General features: G+C 42.6%; 1 protein-coding gene across 1 annotated transcript in view; it reads left to right on the forward strand.

Annotated features, from left to right (window-relative positions):
* Positions 1-19,192, forward strand: part of SYTL1 (synaptotagmin like 1) — a 78,006-nt gene that overhangs the window by 41,603 nt on the left and 17,211 nt on the right. Inside the window, exons 7-11 of the mRNA XM_060784403.2 lie at positions 4,031-4,116; positions 5,664-5,792; positions 11,054-11,220; positions 13,740-13,842; positions 16,801-16,962. Coding sequence (XP_060640386.2) covers positions 4,031-4,116; positions 5,664-5,792; positions 11,054-11,220; positions 13,740-13,842; positions 16,801-16,962 — 647 coding nt within the window. The remainder of the gene's footprint in view (positions 1-4,030; positions 4,117-5,663; positions 5,793-11,053; positions 11,221-13,739; positions 13,843-16,800; positions 16,963-19,192) is intronic.

Here is a 19,192-nt window from a genome sequence, read left to right on the forward strand (position 1 = left end):
AGTAGAGAAAGATGATTTAACCCAGAGAGATCACTCATCGTACTCAGTATATAATTGAACTGTAATACACATTATTCCTCAGCATTGGCCCTGCTGTCCACAGCAAATGAGAAATTCATTCCAGCAACTTCTGGAATGGGTCAGAGATTCCTTATCCCTGTTTAGCTCTTCTCCTTTCTGCCAAAAATTAACAGTTAACAAAAGAAAAGGTTAAACTATCTCCTCAAAAGTCATAGTAAAAGTAAAGGTTCCCCTTGACATCAAGGGGGTGGTGCTTATCTCAATTTCTATGCCGAAGAGCCAGCGTTGTTCGTAGACACCTCCAAGGTCATGTGACGGGCATAACTGCATGGAGCACCACTACCTTCCCACCAGAGCAATACCAATTGATCTACACACATTTGCATGTTTTCAAACTGCTAGGTTGGCAGAAGCTGGGGCTTACAGTGGAAGCTCACATCACGCTACAGATTTGAATTGTAAACATTTGGTCAGCAAATTCAGCAGCTCAGAGGTTTAACCTGCTGCGCCATCGGGGGGTTCCATGGTCCTCAGCAATTTCTTCATTCCTACTCCCTCACTGTAACAAGTTATACTTAAATTATTATTATTATTATTATTATTACTATTATTATTATATTTATTTATACCCCGCTCTATATCTTCTGCAGGAGACTCAAAGCGGCTTAACATAAAAGCATAAGCATGTAATTTATGCTGGTAGCCTTCCCCATCTTGTACATTCCTGGTTTGGACTTCATTTCCAGTCATCCCCAACTAATATAACCCCTAGAGAGCACCAATTTGTGGAAGTCTATATTTTGTTTATATTATCACTAGCCATCCCCTGCCACGCGTTGCTGTGGCCCAGTCTCGTGATCTGGAAAATAAAGTAATGGTTTCTAATCTATGTAATTTCTTTCTGGTTGTGGGTAAACAGTACTTCTTGTTGTTTCTTTGTCAGTGTTGATGTGGAGAGTGTCAGGTTTGCCTACTCTGGAACATGCAACATATAATTGTCCTTCTTCAGGGGTCCCTTTCAAATCTCTGATATTATTTCTGTGTGTGTGTGTTTGAATCATATATATTTATCTATATCTATGGCTGGATGGCTCTCTGTCAGGAGGGCTTTGATTATGTTTTCTTGCCCTGGTGAAGAGAGTTTGACTGGATGGCCTTAAGTATTTTCTGTTGGTCATGGGGGTCCTTTGTGAGAAATTTCTGTCGTTGGTGGGGTTCCGAATTCTCTTTGATTGTAGGAGAACTATAAATCCCAGTAACTACAACTCCCAAATGTCAATGTCTATTTCCCCCCAAACTCCACCTGTGTCCATATGGAATATTCATGCCAAGTTTGGTCCAGATCCATCATTGTTTGAGTCCACAGTGGTCTCTGGATGTAGGTGAACTACAACTCCCAAACTCAAGGTCAATGCCCACCAAACCCTTTTAGTGTTTTCTGTTGCTCATGGGAGTTCAGTGTGCCAAGTTTGGTTCAGTTCCATCGTTGTTGGGGTTCAGAATGCTCTTTTATTGTAGGTGAACTATAAATCCCCGAAACTACAACTCCCAAATGACAAAATCATTTTTTTTGAGTGAAGGACATACATTGGGTTGTTAGGTGTCTTGTGTCCAAGTTTGGTGTCAATTCGTCCAGTGGGTTTTGACTTCTGTTAATCCCTCAAATGAACATTACATTTTTATTTATATAGATGGAATCATAGAATAATAGAGTTGGAAGAGACCTCGTGGCTCATCCTGTCCCAACCCCTTCTGCCATGTAGGAATAGCACAATCAAAGCACCCTTGATAGATAGCCATCCAGCTTCTGCTTAAAAGCCTCCAAGGAAGGAGCTTCCACTGGACTCTGAGGCAGAGAGTTCCACTGTTGAACAACTCTCATGGTCAGGAAGTTTTTCGTAATGTGCATGTTTAGCTCAGAAACGCCACAGGGAAAGTGGATTGTTTGTATTCTTCCTGCACTGGTTATGGATCATATCTCACACGCCCGATGTGTACCTTTTCAGCATGGGCCTCTTTGCACTTAAGGCCATAGCACTAGGCAGGCTGCCTTCTCCACTTAAGAAGAAGTAACTCTTGGTATTTGCTTAAGGATGGTACCACCTTTTACAACAGTAATTGAGCTTGCAGTAACTCAAGGTGCCTGGCTCTTACACATATTTCCATGGAAAGGCGTGCTAGGATATTGACAGATAGTGCATGAAGATAAACTGGAATGACATCTTCTGAATAGCAGAAACAGTACTGTGAGTGCATTTAATTATTTGCTAAAGAAGGAGTAGAAGACCCATCTTCCATTTGCATATATGTATTTGCATATATGTATTTGCATATATAGGTGCACAATTAGATATATTGGGGATGGAACCCAAATCTAAACATGGCATTCATTGATGCGTCATATCAACCTTATGCACACTGTTTTTTAATAATTTTGAACATGAAACTAAGCTGGTGTACACTGAACATCAGAAAGTCATTATCTCAGCCACCCATGTGGATGGTTTTGGAAAGTGTGTCTAAGGACATTTTGTGCACACTTTGCACAAAATATCCTTAGACGCACTTTACTTTATGGGTTGTGCAATGAAATCTTTCCTCATTCCTGGAGCCTCCTCCTTATAAGTTACTCTGTGCTATCTCCCAGTGTTTTTAATATTTTCTATAATTTTATCCATGCATCTAGTGAAATTTCCTGTGCTTTTAATGCTTGATTTTATATTGTTGTGTTGTATATTATTTCGTTTTTGCATTTTATGAATTTTGCTTGTTTTATTGTGTTTGTGTTATAGCTTGTATTGTATTGATGGGCATGGCCTCATGTAAGTCGCACCGCGTCCCCCTGGGGGAGATGGAGCAGGGTATAAATAAAACTTTATTATTGTATTGTCAAAGGCTTTCATGGCCGGAATCACTGGGTTGTAGGTTTTTTCGGGCTATATGGCCATGTTCTAGAGGCATTCTCTCCTGACGTTTTGCCTGCATCTATGGCAAGCATCCTCAGAGGTAGTGAGGTCTGTTGGAACTAGGAAAAAGGGTTTATATATCTGTGGAATGACCAGGGTGAGACAAAGGACTCTTGTCTGCTGGAGCTAGGTGTGAATGTTTCAACTGACCACCTTGATTAGCATTTGATGGCCTGGAAGTGCCTGGAGCAATATTTTGTTGAGAGGTGATTAGATGTCCCTGATTGTTTTCCCTCTGCTGTTTTGCTGTTTTAATTTTAGAGTTTTTTTAATACTGGTAGCCAGATTTTGTTCATTTTCATGGTTTCCTCCTTTCTGTTGAAATTGTCCACATGCTTGTGGATTTCAATGGCTTTTCTGTGTAGTCTGAACAAGATCTGGCTACCAGTATTAAAAAAACTCTAAAATTAGAACAGCACAACAACAGAGAGGAAACAAACAAGGACATCTAATCACCTCTCAACAAAAGATTGCTCCAGGCACTGCCAGGCAATCAAATGCTAATCAAGGTGGTCAGTTGAAACATTCACACCTAGCTCCAGCAGACAAGAGTCCTTTGTCTCACCCTGGTCATTCCACAGATATATAAACCCTTTTTCCTAGTTCCAACAGACCTCACTACCTCTGAGGATGCTTGCCATAGATGCAGGCGAAACGTCAGGAGAAATGCCTCTAGAACATGGCCATATAGCCCAAAAAAACCTACAACAACCAAGCTTTATTATTTATTATTATTATTATTATATTATCCAGACTGTGTTGTCAAAGGTTCTCATGGCCAGAACCACTGGGTTGCTGTGAGTTTTTAGGGCTGTATGGCCATGTTTGAGAAGCATTCTCTCCTGACGTTTCGCCTGTATCTATGGCAGGCATCCTCAAAGATTGTGAGGTTTGTTGGAAACTAGGAAAATGGGCTTTAGAAATCTGTGGGATGTCCAGGGTGGGGGAAAGAACTCATGTCCGCTTGAGGTACGTGTGAATGTTGCAATTGATCACCTTGATTACCATTTAATAGCCTGGTCCATTTTTATTTTTCCCTCCAGAAGAAAGTGATTCGTTTAGTAGCCTGAGTTCGGAGGAGGAGAAACCACCAATGGAGAACATACCAGCCATCATAGTCACAGCACAGGTATGAAGGTGGAGAGCAGAGCTAGGCTTCTTAAGATCAGCCACTCTCTTGTACAAACCTACATGATCCCTTTGATCTTCCGGAGAGGCCCTTCTCTCGCTCCCGCCCCCTTCGCAAGTGCGACTTGTGGGGCCTTCTCTGTGGTGGCCCCTTGGGTCTGGAATTCTCTCCCCAGAGATATTAGGCAAGCCCCCACCCTGGCAGTTTTCAGGAAGAGCCTGAAAACTTGGCTGTTCCAGTGTGCCTTTAATGAATGAATGAACAATAATCCCCTGTCCTGACCAATCCCTGCATAAATGTTGTCGGAAGCAGTTTATTTTATCTGTTACTGCAATCAAACCCTACTTCGTCCCTCAGACCCACCTGTCCAGATACACGATATTGCCTTCTCACCCAGTGTTTTGAACGTTTAATCCTTGCAATCGGCCCTGCCCACTAGGTTATTAATTCTATGTTACAATATTGTGATTTATATAGACTGATGCGTTTAATTTGTAATATTTTTTGTATCTTATTTTATTTTATTTTATACTATCCATCCCCTGCCACGCATTGCTGTGGCCCAGTCTGGTGATCTGGAAAATAAAATAATGAGAAAGTTTTGGTTTCTAATATATGTAATTTTTTATGCTTGTGGGTAAACAGTATTTCTTGTTGTTTGGTCCAATTCTGTCGTTCGTAGGGTTCAGAGTGCTCTTTAATTGTAGGTGAACTATAAATCCCAGTAACTACAACTCCCAAATGTCAAGATTCTATTTTCCCCAAACTCCATCAGTGTTCACATTTGGGCATATTGAGTATTCGTGTAGAGTTTGGTCCAGATCCATCATTGTTTGAGTCCACAGTGATCTCTGGATGTAGGTGAACTACATCTCCAAAATTCAAGGTCAATTCCCACCAAACCCTTCCAGTATTTACTACTGGTTCTGGGAGTCCTGTGTGCCAAGTTTGGTTCAATTCCATCGTTGATGGGGTTCAGAATGCTTTTTGATTGTAGATGAACTGTAAATCCCAGCAACTACAACTCCCAAATGACAAAATCAATTTTTTAAAGTGAAAGACATACATTGGGTTGTTAGGTGTATGCTGTCCAAATTTGGTGTCAATTTGTCCAGTGGTTTTTGAGTAATGTTAATCCCACAAACAAACATTACATTTTTATTTATATAGATTACCATCTGGCAAATGGTACAGGGTGACAAAGACAAGTACAAATAGACTAAGATATAGCTTTTATCCTAGAGCTGTAACTATATTGAACTGCATTGTTTCGCATTGATGTGGCATTGGGGGCTGTGCAGTGGTGGTGGGAGTGTGGAGGGATTCGGTTGTTGTTTTGCAATGTATGCATATATACATACATATACAGGGTTAGTCAAAATGCATAGGCCAATAAGCCATTCAATTGAATGGCTTATTGGCCTATGCATTTTGACTAACCCTGTACAATGTATACAATGTACAATGACAGTAAAGTTTTTCTTTTCTATTCTGTGCAAAAATTACTAAAATAAAGCCCTCTCTTCCCATTTGTTAAAAATCCGCAGAGTAATGGAAGTCTTGGAAATGGCCAGGACATCGTGCTGAATTCATCATCTCCCAAGAACCGGGCTGCAACCCGACAGAATAAATTACAGAGCACCAGCTCCTCCTTTTCTAGCTTGAGCTCATCTACGGTATGTGATGATGGGGTGGGCATGGGAGCACAATGCTGCCTCTCAGTGTCCAGGGCAGCCTTTCATACAGCTCTCCTCAACATAATGCCCTTTAGATGTTTCAGGCTTCAGCGACCATAGTGTCACAGCCAGAAAGACCAATTGCCTGGAATCTTGGGATTTATAGTTCAAGACACTATAATGGTATCAAGTTTGAAATCATTGCTAGAGTGATGTATTAAGGCAGTGGTTCTCAACCTTTGGTCCTCCAGGTGTTTTGGACTTCTGGCTCTCACAATTCCTAACACCTGGTAAGCTGGCTGGGATTTCTGGAAGTTGAAGTCCATGTTTTATGTTATTTATTTGTCGTGTCAGAGCAACCAGTCCATTATATTACATTTCTAACAAAACAAGGCAAACAAACAGAAAAATACACAACTTGTGAGTTTGGTAGCTGGTTAAATGTCCTTTGACCAGTATCTGGCCACTTGGAGTGCTTCCGGTGTTGCTGCAAGAAGGTCCTCCATTGTGCATGTGGCAGGGCTCAGGTTGCATTGCAGCAGGTGGTCAGTGGTTTGCTCTTCTCCACACTCGCATGTCGAGGATTCTACTTTGTAGCCCCATTTCTGAAGGTTGGCTCTGCATCTCGTGGTGCCAGAGCGCAGTCTGTTCAATGCCTTCCAAGTCGCCCAGTCTTCTGTGTGCCCAGGAGGGAGTCTCTCATTTTGTATCAGCCATTGGTTGAGGTGCTGGGTTTGAGCCTGCCACTTTTGGACTCTCGCTTGCTGAGGTGTTCCAGCGAGTGTCTCTGTAGATCTTAGAAAACTAAGTGACCAGCATGTTTTATGTTAAGCCACTTTGAGTTTGCTTTGGGGGATATAAAGTGGAGTATAAATTGTGTTGTTATTGTATATTCTTTGTATGTTAACACATGTTGTGAACCGGTCCGAATCCTTCTTTGAAGGTGAGAGGGTCGGTATATAAAACCTCGAAATAAAATAAATAAATAAATATAAATAAATTTAATAATAATAATTTTGAAAAAATTGCACGAATGGACTACAAACAGAGGCACAACTCTGTGACCCAAATGATTAATTGGAACTTGCGTCACAAGTACCACCTACCGGTAGTAAAGAACTGGTGGGATCATAAACCTGCAAAGGTAGTAGAAAATGAACACGCAAAAATACTGTGGGACTTTCGAATCCGGACTGACAAAGTTTTGGAACACATTACGCCAGACATCACAATTGTGGAAAAGAAAAAAGTCTGGATTATTGATGTCACCATTCCAGGTGATAGTCGCATTGAGGAAAAACAACAGGAAAAACTCAACCGCTATCAGGACCTCAAAATTAAACTGCAAAGGCTCTGGCATAAATCACTACAGGTGGTCCCAGTGGTCATTGGCACACTGGGTGCCGTGCCAGAAGATCTCAGCCGGCATTTGGAAACAATAAACATTGACAAAATCATGATCTTTGAACTACAAAAGGCCACCTTACTTGGATCTGCGCGCATCATAATAATAATAAATAATAATAACACTTTATTTGTACCCCGCTACCATCTCCCCAAGGGACTCGGTGCAGCTTATATGAGGCCGAGCCCAAATACAACAATACAAGCAATAATAACAACAATACAAGCAATTAAAATTAAAACATAGACAATAAGATATGCAACATTAACAATAAGACAACACACAATTAAAACTGTGGGAAATGTAAAATTAAAATTGATAGTAAATACATCGTACAGTCCTAGACGCTTGGGAAGCATTTGACTTGTGATTTTGTGATACGAAATCCAGCATATAGATCTCATTTGCTGTGACATATTGTGCTTTTGTGTCAGTAAAATAATAATAATAATAATAATAATAATAATAATAATTATTATTATTATTATTATTATTAATAGTTACCACTGCATTAAGGGGAGGATGACCATTCCTTGATATCTCTTTTTCTTCTTACTTGCTCTTTTTCTCAATGTGTAGCTCATTGTTCTGGACTTAATATTTCTCAAAATTGAGAAGTAAGGACTTTATCACTTTAGGAAATTCTCAGTTTCTGAGACTGTTTGAGAATGATGTTGAACGGGTCACATCACAGGACGCTTGCCCCATCCTGTCAGTATTCTGTCAGAATCCGTCTGCAAAGCTTCGCAGAAATGGATTATTTGCAGATGGAATTCTAATTGTGTTTTTTGAAATACGCCAGATTCTTCCGTTCCTGAAGCGCTCTTTGTGTGTGATAGGAAAATCTGTATGCATCCCATCAGCAACAGTAGGTCATAGAGTGATGTGGGATGGGCCGTGGTGGCGCAGCGGGTTAAACTGCTAAGCTGCCGAACTTGCTAAATGGAATATCGGCGGTTCAAATCCCCAGGACGAGATGGGCTTTTCACTTAATGGGAATGGAGAAAGAGTTGGGGAGTATTTATTTATTTACTTACAGCATTTATATTCCGCCCTTCTCACTCCGCAGGGGACTCAGGGCGGATTACAATGTACATATACATGGCAAACATTCAATGCCATAGACATACAACATATATAGACAGATACTCAGAGGCTATTTAACATTCCATCTTCTGGCTACCAGGGGAGCTGTTGCTTCACTGTTTGTAACACTGATGAAGTACTTTCCTCATTCTTTGCATACTTCCTGGAGATTTTGATGGCCTCGTAAATCAGTTAAATTAGCCTCCCCGTGTAAGTAGTACCTAAATTTCTTACTTGACAGATGCAACTGTCTTTCGGGCTGCAAAGGTCGACAACAAGCTAAATTAACTAATTTATGAGGCAATAAAAAAAGACTCCAACAAAGCACTCCAGCAAAAAAGCATGCGGGGAATGCGGAAGTACTTCATTAGTGTCGCAGATGGACGATGAAAGTGACAGCTCCCCTGGCGGCCAGAAAAAGTTAAATAGCCTCTGTGTATGTCTGTATATGTTGTATGTTAAAATTGGCATTGAATGTTTGCCATATATGTGTACACTGTGGAATCATAGAATCATAGAATCAAAGAGTTGGAAAAGACCTCATGGGCCATCCAGTCCAACCCCCTGCCAAGAAGCAGGAAAATTGCATTCAAATCACCCCTGACAGATGCCCATCCAGCCTCTGTTTAAAAGCTTCCAAAGAAGGAGCCTCCACCACACTCCGGGGCAGAGAGGTCCACTGCTGAACGGCTCTCACAGTCAGGAAGTTCTTCCTCGTATTCAGATGGAATCTCCTCTCTTGTAGTTTGAAGCCATTGTTCCGCGTCCTAGTCTCCATGAAAGCAGAAAACAAGCTTGCTCCCTCCTTCCGGTGGCTTTCTCTCACATATTTATACATGGCCATTATATCTCCTCTCAGCCTTCTCTTCTTCAGGCTAAACATGCCCAGCTCCTTAAGCCGCTCCTCATAGGGCTTGTACTCCAGACCCTTGATCATTTTAGTCGCCCTCCTCTGGACACATTCAATATCTCTCTTGAATTGTAATCCGCCCTGAGTCCCCTGCGGGGTGAGAGGGCGGAATATAAATGCTGTAAATAAATAAATACACAATTTTGGTCGAGAGCTCGCTCCGACCTGGCCTGGCTTCGAACTCACGACCTTTCGGTCAGTAGTGATCTTAATGCAGCTGACTCCCAGCCAGCTGTGCCGCAGCATTTCCTCTTTAATTGAAGGGGAAATGCTTTAGGAAAGGGGGGGGGCATTGAATAAGAGTGTTGGATAATAAGACGGAATGTTGGATAAGTGAAGGTTGGATAAGCGAGACTCTACTGTATATTTATTTGGGGTTCTTATACCCCGCCCTTCTCACACCGGAGGGGGACTCAGGGCGGCTTACAAAAGCAAAGGCACAATTCGATGCCTGCATCATAAAACAATCATACACAAAATACACAAAATTACATCAGAACTCAGTTAACAAAAAATTCATACATTATTAACATAAAATCAATAAAATCAATAAAAACCAATACAAACCCAATTTCTCCTTTTACCTGGTCAGCATTCACTAACTCATAGATCTAGTTTTACGTTCCACTTCATCAATCCTGCTGTTACTCGCCTGATGGTCTGATTTAATTGCTGGAGTGCCCAAAGGCCTGGTCCCATAACCATGTCTTCACCCTCCTCCTGAAAGCGAGGAGGGATGGTGCTGCCCTGATTTCCCCCGGGAGTTGAGTTCCACAGGTGTGGAGCCACCACTGAGAAAGCCCTGCTCCTCGTCCCCACCAACCTCACTTGTGAGAGTGGTGGGGTCGAGAGCAGGGCCTCCCCAGATGATCTCAGAGTTCAGGGTGGGACGTAGAGGGAGATACGTTCGGACAGATACACTGGACCGGAACCGTACAGGGTTTTGTAGGTCAAAACCAGCACCTTGAATTGTGCTCGGAACTGAATCGGCAGCCAGTGGAGCTGGCACAGCAGGGGGGTGGTATGCTCCCTGTATGTCGCTCCGGTGAGCAGTCTGGCTGCCGCTCGCTGGACTAGTTGAAGTTTCCGAACAGTCTTCAAGGGCAACCCCACGTAGAGCGTGTTGCAGTAGTCTATTCAGGATGTGACAAGAGTGTGGACCACTGTGGCCAGATCAGACTTCCCGAGGTACGGGCGCAACTGGTGCACAAGTTTTAATTGCGCAAAAGCTTTCCCGGCCACCGCTGAGACCAGGATCACTCCCAAGCTGGATATGCATAATAAGAGATCTAGACGGAGGTTGTAACACTAATTTCATTTATGTTTCATTTCCACATTGTAAACATAGCCTGGAGGTAATTTTATTGGCAACAGTTTTTAATCATTGTGCTCGTGAAACCAAGTTTGTGTACATTGAGCATCAGAAAGGAAAGGTTTCACTATTTCAGCCTCCCTTATGGATAATTTTGGATTATGGAATGTTTTGGAATTCTACTGGCATCTCCACTCTGCATCATGGCCCATGAGACTTAGATGAGCTGCTGCTCTCTGGCTGCTGCAGTCAGGATTGCATTTTGACATACACTACTGTCTTCGCTGCAAAGACCCACATTTTAGAAAACAAATACAGCAACAAAAGAAAAAGAAATGAAAGAGAAAATTATTTGTGCATTCGGGAAAAGTATGCCACATACCTGTCCACTCCTCCCTTTGTTTGTTTTGAAAGAGTTGTTATAGAGGTTGGCTTCACCACATCCTCTCCCTCCCCGCTTTTCCTTGTGGGGCTTTTACTTGCATTGTTCCCTTCTGTATTTGGATACTGTGTGTAGTATTTTGAACATTTTCTCTCCTTTATGTCAGATGAGTGGCAGCACAATGAGTGTTTTCAGTGACAATGATATTGGGAATGTGGAAGTCCGAGGCTGCATCCAGTTCTCTCTGCAGTATGACTCCCTAAAGAGGGAACTACATGTTCAAGTGATCCAGTGTCGAGATCTTGCTGAGGCCAAGAAGCAGCGGTCAGATCCGTAAGTCTGGAGTTGGGGCTTGCTGCTCACCACCATCATCTTAGGTTCACTGTCACTCTCATAGATCTATATAATGTAGTGGTTTTAGTTTTGGGTTGGAGCTCGTGGTGGCGGCAGAACTGAAGACCCACAGGTCAGAGGTTCGAATCTGGGGAGAGCGTGGATGAGCTCCCTCTGTCAGCTCCAGCTCCCCATGTGGGGACATGAGAGAAGCCTCCCACAAGGATGGTAAAACATCAAACATCTGGGCATCCCCTGGGCAACGTCATAGAATCATAGAATCAAAGAGTTGGAAGAGACCTCATGGGCCATCCAGTCCAACCCCCTGCCAAGAAGCAGGAATATTGCATTCAAATCACCCGTGACAGATGGCCATCCAGCCTCTGTTTAAAAGCTTCCAAAGAAGGAGCCTCCACCACACTCCGGGGCAGAGAGTTCCACTGCTGAACGGCTCTCACAGTCAGGAAGTTCTTCCTCATGTTCAGATGGAATCTCCTCTCTTGTAGTTTAAAGCCATTGTTCCGCGTCCTAGTCTCCAGGGAAGCAGAAAACAAGCTTGCTCCCTCCTCCCTGTGGCTTCCTCTCACATATTTATACATGGCTATCATATCTCCTCTCAGCCTTCTCTTCTTCGGGCTAAACATGCCCAGCTCCTTAAGCCACTCCTCATAGGGCTTGTTCTCCAGACCCTTGATCATTTTAGTCGCCCTCCTCTAGACACATTTCAGCTTGTCAATATCTCTCTTCAATTGTGGTGCCCAGGATTGGACACAATATTCCAGGTGTGGTGTAACCAAGGCGGAATAGAAGGGTAGCATTACTTCCTTAGATCTAGACACTATACTCCTATTGATCCAGGCCAAAATCCCATTGGCTTTTTTTCTGCCACATCACATTGTTGGCTCATGTTTAACTTGTTGTCCATGAGGACTCCAAGATCTTTCACGTGTACTACTCTCGAGCCAGGCATTGCAGATGGCCAATTCTCTCACACCAGAAGCAACTTGCACTTTACATTACATTACATTGCAGTTTACATTAGATTACATGGCATTGTAGACTCATATAATCCACTTCAGAGCAAATCAACCACATTATTTTTTTCCTGAAGTGGATTATATGAGTCTACACTGCCATGTAATCCAGTTCAAAGCAGATAATCGGGATTTTATATGGCAATGTAGAAGGGGCCTGAGAAAAACAGAAATAAGGATTGGAAAGGAAAGACAATATAACAATATAAGAAGAAATTATAAGTATGAGGCTTAGGATCTCAATGCTGAAAAGCTACAAGCACAGAGATTTAGAGGAATGGCTGGATTTTGGAGACAGATGATAAGGCACATGAAATAAATATGTGAGAGGAAGCCACAGGGAGGAGGGAGCAAGCTTGTTTTCTGCTTCCTTGGAGACTAGGACGTGAAACAATGGCTTCAAACTACAAGAAAAGAGATTCCATCTGAACATGAGGAAGAACTTCCTGACTGTGAGAGCAGTTCAGCAGTGGAACTCTCTGCCCCGGAGTGTGGTGGAGGTTCCTTCTTTGGAAGCTTTTAAACAGAGGCTGGATGGCCATCTGTCAGGGATGATTTGAATGCAGTATTCCTGCTTCTTGGCAGGGGGTTGGACTGGATGGCCCATGAGGTCTCTTCCAACTCTTTGATTCTATGATTCTATGAAATACATGATCCAACATGGGTTTTTTTAATAAATTTTTTTTAATTATTATTATTGTATAATACATAGAAACATACCATCTTTGAAAGTAACATTCAAAATACCAGTTTTTTCCCCAATCCCGCCACCACCACAATCCCCCCCCCCCCCCCCCCCGGGAACAAATAAGTACTTTAGCTGTGTTTATTACAATTGTTCAATCATGAGAATAGTTTTGTTCAACACCGTATATTTATCTTTCCCCTTTATTCTATATATGAGACCCTTCCATTTTGATCTATATATGAGACCCTTCCATTTTGATGATGATCCAACATGGTACTTGTTCTTCACTTTCCAGGTGCATCCTCTGTAATGTAACCTTTTTTGATCTTTTGTAATTTTATTCTCTTACCTTTTGGTCTTTTTGTCTCACTCTTTCCATTCTTTGTGGTCTTTTCTTCTTTGCCCATTTCCCGATCTGCAGTTTTCTAGAGAAGAAATTACCTCACAGACAGACTGGAAGGGCTTTATTTCTCAAAGCATACAGTACGGTTACAAGCAAAGTTCCATCTGACAGTTGTTTTCCCTCTCACCTCATATCCCTCGCTATGGCCCTTCCCTTCACAGCCCTGTTTCCATGGAAACCCTCTCACTTGCTTCAAGTGAGCTACAGGCCAAGGCATGGCTTACTTTCATGGTTCCCCACAACACCAGGAAAGGAGATCATGACAGCTCATCAAAAAGTGACAGATAACTTTAGGGACAGACAGATTCTGATCCTCAGCTGAATTTCTGAACAACACAATGATTGTGCTCTTTGTCTTTTTCGTTGTGAACTGTCATCTCCCTTTTGCTCCTAGCTATGTCAAAACCTACCTCCTTCCTGACAAATCCAACCACAGCAAGAGGAAAACAGCGGTCAAAAAGAGAACTCTTGACCCCATCTTCAATGAGACCCTTAAGGTGAGAAGAGAGATGCATCTTTGGCCACAGTTCATGTTCATTTAGTTATTATTTATTTTATTTACAGTATTTATATTCCACCTTTCTCACTCTGAAGGGGACTTGGGGCAGATCACAGAACACATATATGGCAAACATTCAGTGCCGATTATACAATGACAAGACAGACAACAGATAGAGGAATATAAAGGCTTTTTCTCATCATTTGGCATATTTGGAGGCTGTGCTTGGTTCTGGCCACATGGGGGTGCTGTTGCTGCATCTCCTTGCTGAAGAGCTTTCTTTGTTCGTAAACTTTACTCTGAACACAGTGCCTAAAATACCAGCCCGTTTAATGTGGCTCCTATTCATCTACCCACATTTCTGTTTTCAGTACGCGAAGTGGGCATGGAGCTGGGTTGAAGGTCAGGAACTCACCCTGATCAGGCTTCCAGCTGTCAACCTTTCGGTTGGCAAGTTTTATTGCAGCTGGAGCTGGTGATTAACCTGCTGTGCTAAAGCTGGCGTGAAAGCGTTCATGTTTTCAGAAGGATACACCAGAGATGACCAGCACATGTCCTAGAGTCAAAGCTGGCACAAACGGATGAAAATTGGAGTTTGCAACATTTCCAGGATCCTGATCCATTCAGGTCCCAAGTCAACCAGTTTCAAGGATCTGTGAGACTGAGATGCAGTCAGAAGCGCATTTTATTTTATTTATTTATTTACTATATTTATATACCGCCCCTCTCAGCCCAGAGGCTGATTTTTAAAAAATATTATGATGCATGGATGTTTAACCCATTGAGGTTGGCACAGTGGGTTAAACCCTTGTGCTGCTGAATCTGTTGACCTGAAAGTTGGCAGTTCGAAGCCGCGGGTCAGGGTGAGCTCCCACTGTTAGCACTAGCTCCTACCAACCTAGCAGTTCAGAAACATGCAAATGTGAGTTGATCAATAGGTGCTGCTTTGGCAGGAAGGTAATAACGGCACCCATGCAGCCATGCCAGCAACACGGCCATAGAGGTGTCTATGGACAACAAACTCCTCGACTTGGAAATGGAAAAAGAGCACCTCTCCATGACCAGAGTGAGCAACACCTCCAGAAGCTGGAGATGGAAGGGGAAGTCTTTGCCTTTGTTCTGTGTATGTGTATGTCATTGTTATTTGTTGAGATTAACTTCACAATTCAGCAGCAGATCAGTTGCACAACTTCAGCACTTTCCAGTGGTTTCTTCCTGCACAGTATTTTCAGTCAACTGCTCCCATAGCCTGCAGTCACTCTGGACCCTTTTACATACACTTGAGCACATGCCCGGCCATTGTCAGTTTTACCGTTGCCTTTCCCCGAGTCTAGATGATATTACAAACTTATCACAGCATACAGTTATATCTTGTCTTAGCAGACAGGTTCTTTTAATTACATATTGACGAACAACATCACAGCACAAGGAGAGATATACACTGTACATGACTTCCTTATATACAATTCTATACAATTACACATAGCAATCTCTGATTGGTTCCCAACTCATTGACTCAACCCAAACCCAGGATTGCATCATTCACAATCACCTGGACTAGCCCAGAACACATTCCCCAAATGAAGTTCTATATACAGTTAATGCATGACTCGGCATTTCCAATAGAAGCCTATTAGCAGTGCATGACTCAGCTATATTACATTACAATACATTGTAAAACCTGACATTATTTCACTGTATTTAAGGAATTAAATGTTTGCCTATCTGTGTATGTTGTCATCTGCTCTGAGTCCCCTCTGGGAGATAAAGCAAAATATAAATGAAGTGTTATTATTTATTTATTGTGTCAGATGCGAGTTGGGGTATGGTTAAAATGCATTTAAAATCACAAACAAAGTTTTAAAAAAACTTTATGCTCAATGTCCTTTGACCAGAAGCTGGCTACTTGGAGTGTCTTTGGTGTCACTGCGATAAGGTCCTTCATTGTGCAAGTAGCCCCATTTCTTAAGGTTAGCTCTGCATCTCGAGGTGCCAGAGTGCAGCTTGTTCAACACCTTCCAGGTCGTTCACTCTTCTGTGTACCCAGGAGGGAGTTTCTCATCCAGTCTCGGCCATTGATTGAGGTGCTGGGTTTTAGCCTGCCACTTTTGGACTCTCGCTTGCTGAGATATTCCTGCGAGTATCTCTGTAGATCTTAGGCTTGCTGGCTGATACCCAAACAGGGGGTAGGCCGGAGATGTCAATGCTTTGGTTCTTTCATTGCTGGCTACTACTTCCCGGCGGATGTCAGGTGGTGCAATACCAGCGAAACAGTATAATTTCTCCAGTGGTGTGGAGCGTAGACATCCTGTGATAATGCGGCATGTCTCATTAAGAGCCACATCCACTGTTTTAACATGGTGAGATGTGTTCCACACTAGGTATGCATATTGAGCAGCAGAATGTCAAAGCGCAAGAGCAGATGTCTTCACTGTGTCTGGTTGTGATCCCCAGGTTGTATGCCAGACAGCTTTCGTACGATATTGCTTGATATTCAAGCAGTGCTTATTATATGTCTGAGCATGGTCCAGAGTAGTAGTAGTAGTAGTAGTAGTAGTACTTGTTGTTGTTATTATTATTATTATTATTATTATTATTATTATTATAAACAATGCAGCAGTGCACACAAAAAACAAGGATAGTTCACGACATCTCAACTGATCAAAATAGCCCCCTCCTGTTCACCTAGGCCCTTTTACCCTTAGGCAGATTACATATAATGGTAGTTGCACTCATCTGGAGGGCACCAGGATGGGGAAGGCTGGTCCAAAGATTAGGAGAGAGGCAGCCTGGTGTATCTCTCATGGGAAGGTCTGTTTGAAATCAGAAGGATGTACTCTGACCCTTCTCCAAGCCTTGGGATCTGTCTATCTGCATCCTGAACTTTGAGTATGTCTTATTTTTTATTCCCTTTCTCCTTCCTCTGCTCTTCTTTGCTGTCCTCCTCTGTCTGCAGTACAAGATTGAGAAGGCTGAATTGCAGAGCCGGATCCTGAATGTGTCTGTCTGGCATAATGATGCCTTGGGCCGAAACCTCTTTATGGGAGAGGTTGAGCTTGCGTTGAATGCCTGGGATTGGACCAACACAGGTCCACAGTGGTTTAACCTCCAGCCCAGGGTGAGTGTCTCTTGTTTATCAATATGTTTATTTGTTTTTCTACTCTGCTACTTTTATGTAACGTGCAGTTATATTCCAGACAGCAGGTTCAGAAACTAAGGATGGATACATACTAGACATGGTTAGGTTCGGTTGGAATCTTCGTAATTCGGAATAAATTCGGAAAGATTTCCTTTTTGAAGTGATTTCGAAGTTTTTACGGAAACCGGAAGTCCCTTTGCTCTTCCGAAGCTTCCCCCCCCCCCCAATTTTTCTTATGAATCAGAAAGTGAGTAAGAAATGATTCAGCTTTCCCCTCGCTTCTGTTCCTTGGCCTCAGTTCAAGCCAGAGAAGCATTCTAAACCAGTGTGGAGGGATTCCCTTCTTTTCCTTTCCCTCCCACATCAGTCTTAAGCGAGAGAAGCAGTGTGGATGGATCCTCGTCAGTTTAAACCAGTGTGGATGGATTCCCTTCCTTTCCTTTCCCTCCCACATCAGTTTAAACCAATGTGGATAGATTCCTTTCCTTTCCCTCCTGCGTCAGTCTTAAGTAAGAGAAGCGTTTTTAACCAGTGTGGATGGATCCACGTTAGTTTAAACCAGTGTGGATGGATTTCCTTCCCTTCCTTTTCCTCCCGCTTCAGTCTTAAGCGAGAGAAGCGGTTTTAACCAGTGTGAATGGATCTGCGTCAGTTTAAACCAGTCTGGATGGATTCCCTTCCTTTCCTTTCCCTCCCGCATAAGTTTAAACCAATGTGGATGGATTCCTTTCCTTCCTGCATCAGTCTTAAGTAAGAGAAGCGTTTTTAACCAGTGTGGATGGATCCACGTTAGTTTAAACCAGTGTGGATGGATTTCCTTCCCTTCCTTTTCCTCCCGCTTCAGTCTTAAGCGAGAGAAGTGGTTTTAACCAGTGTGAATGGATCTGTGTCAGTTTAAACCAGTCTGGATGGATTCCCTTCCTTTCCTTTCCCTCCCGCATAAGTTTAAACCAATGTGGATGGATTCCTTTCCTTCCTGCATCAGTCTTAAGTAAGAGAAGCGTTTTTAACCAGTGTGAATGGATTTGCGTCAGTTTAAACCAGTGTGGATGGATTCCCTTCCTTTCCTTTCCCTCCCACATCAGTTTAAACCAATGTGGATAGATTCCTTTCCTTTCCCTCCTGCATCAGTCTTAAGTAAGAGAAGCGTTTTTAACCAGTGTGGATGGATCCACGTTAGTTTAAACCAGTGTGGATGGATTTCCTTCCCTTCCTTTTCCTCCCGCTTCAGTCTTAAGCGAGAGAAGCGGTTTTAACCAGTGTGAATGGATCTGCATCAGTTTAAAACAGTCTGGATGGATTCCCTTCCTTTCCTTTCCCTCCCGCATAAGTTTAAACCAATGTGGATGGATTCCTTTCCTTCCTGCATCAGTCTTAAGTAAGAGAAGCGTTTTTAACCAGTGTGGATGGATCCACATCAGTTTAAACCAGTGTGGATGGATTCCCTTCCTTTCCTTTTCCTCCCGCTTCAGTCTTAAGCAAGAGAAGTGGTTTTACCCAGAGTGGATGGATTTCTTCCCTTTGCTCCTTCCCCCCCCCCCCCCCCCCCCCGCTTCTGGAGTAAAACAACTATTTACAAATAAAGACCATCCAGTGAAATAGGAAATAACACTTCGAAAACATTAACAAAGGATTCGGAAGTCTCGGAAGTTTCGCAAAGTTTTGAACGTTTTTTTTGTGAAAATTGGAATTGACTTTAGATCCAAACCTCTGTGCCCCCTACATCCGAATTGAGTTTTGAACCATTTGTTTTATCAAACAAGCCTAGTACATACTTCTCTTGGCTACATATCTCTATTAAGACTTTGGTTGCTGCTTGCAAGCCAACAATGTCAGGATGCATTTGGTAGTGCAGCTGTGCATCATTTCAGTCCTCAAAGCCACTTCCATTCCCCATGGAGAGTTAAAATGCAGATGTCTGTGTAGATCCATATAAACACCTCGTTCTTCTCCTTTCACTATCCTCTGGGCAGATCTTTTGTGAAGCTAATAATTCTAAATGGCTAATTTAAAGAGGAAACTCCCCACAAAATACTTTCCATTATATTGTGTTAGTGTAAATCCACATATCTATCTATCTACTGTGTGAGTTGTCACTAAGCTCATACATAACAGGCAGGTTTGCGGGAGTCCCAAATAATGCAAGACTTTGCCCGTGTAATAACCAGGATGTTGAATATATGTATCACATCTTACTGTCCTGTAGTTT

This window comes from Anolis sagrei, chromosome X, assembly GCF_037176765.1.
Source record: "Anolis sagrei isolate rAnoSag1 chromosome X, rAnoSag1.mat, whole genome shotgun sequence".
Taxonomy (NCBI): Eukaryota; Metazoa; Chordata; class Lepidosauria; order Squamata; family Dactyloidae; genus Anolis; species Anolis sagrei.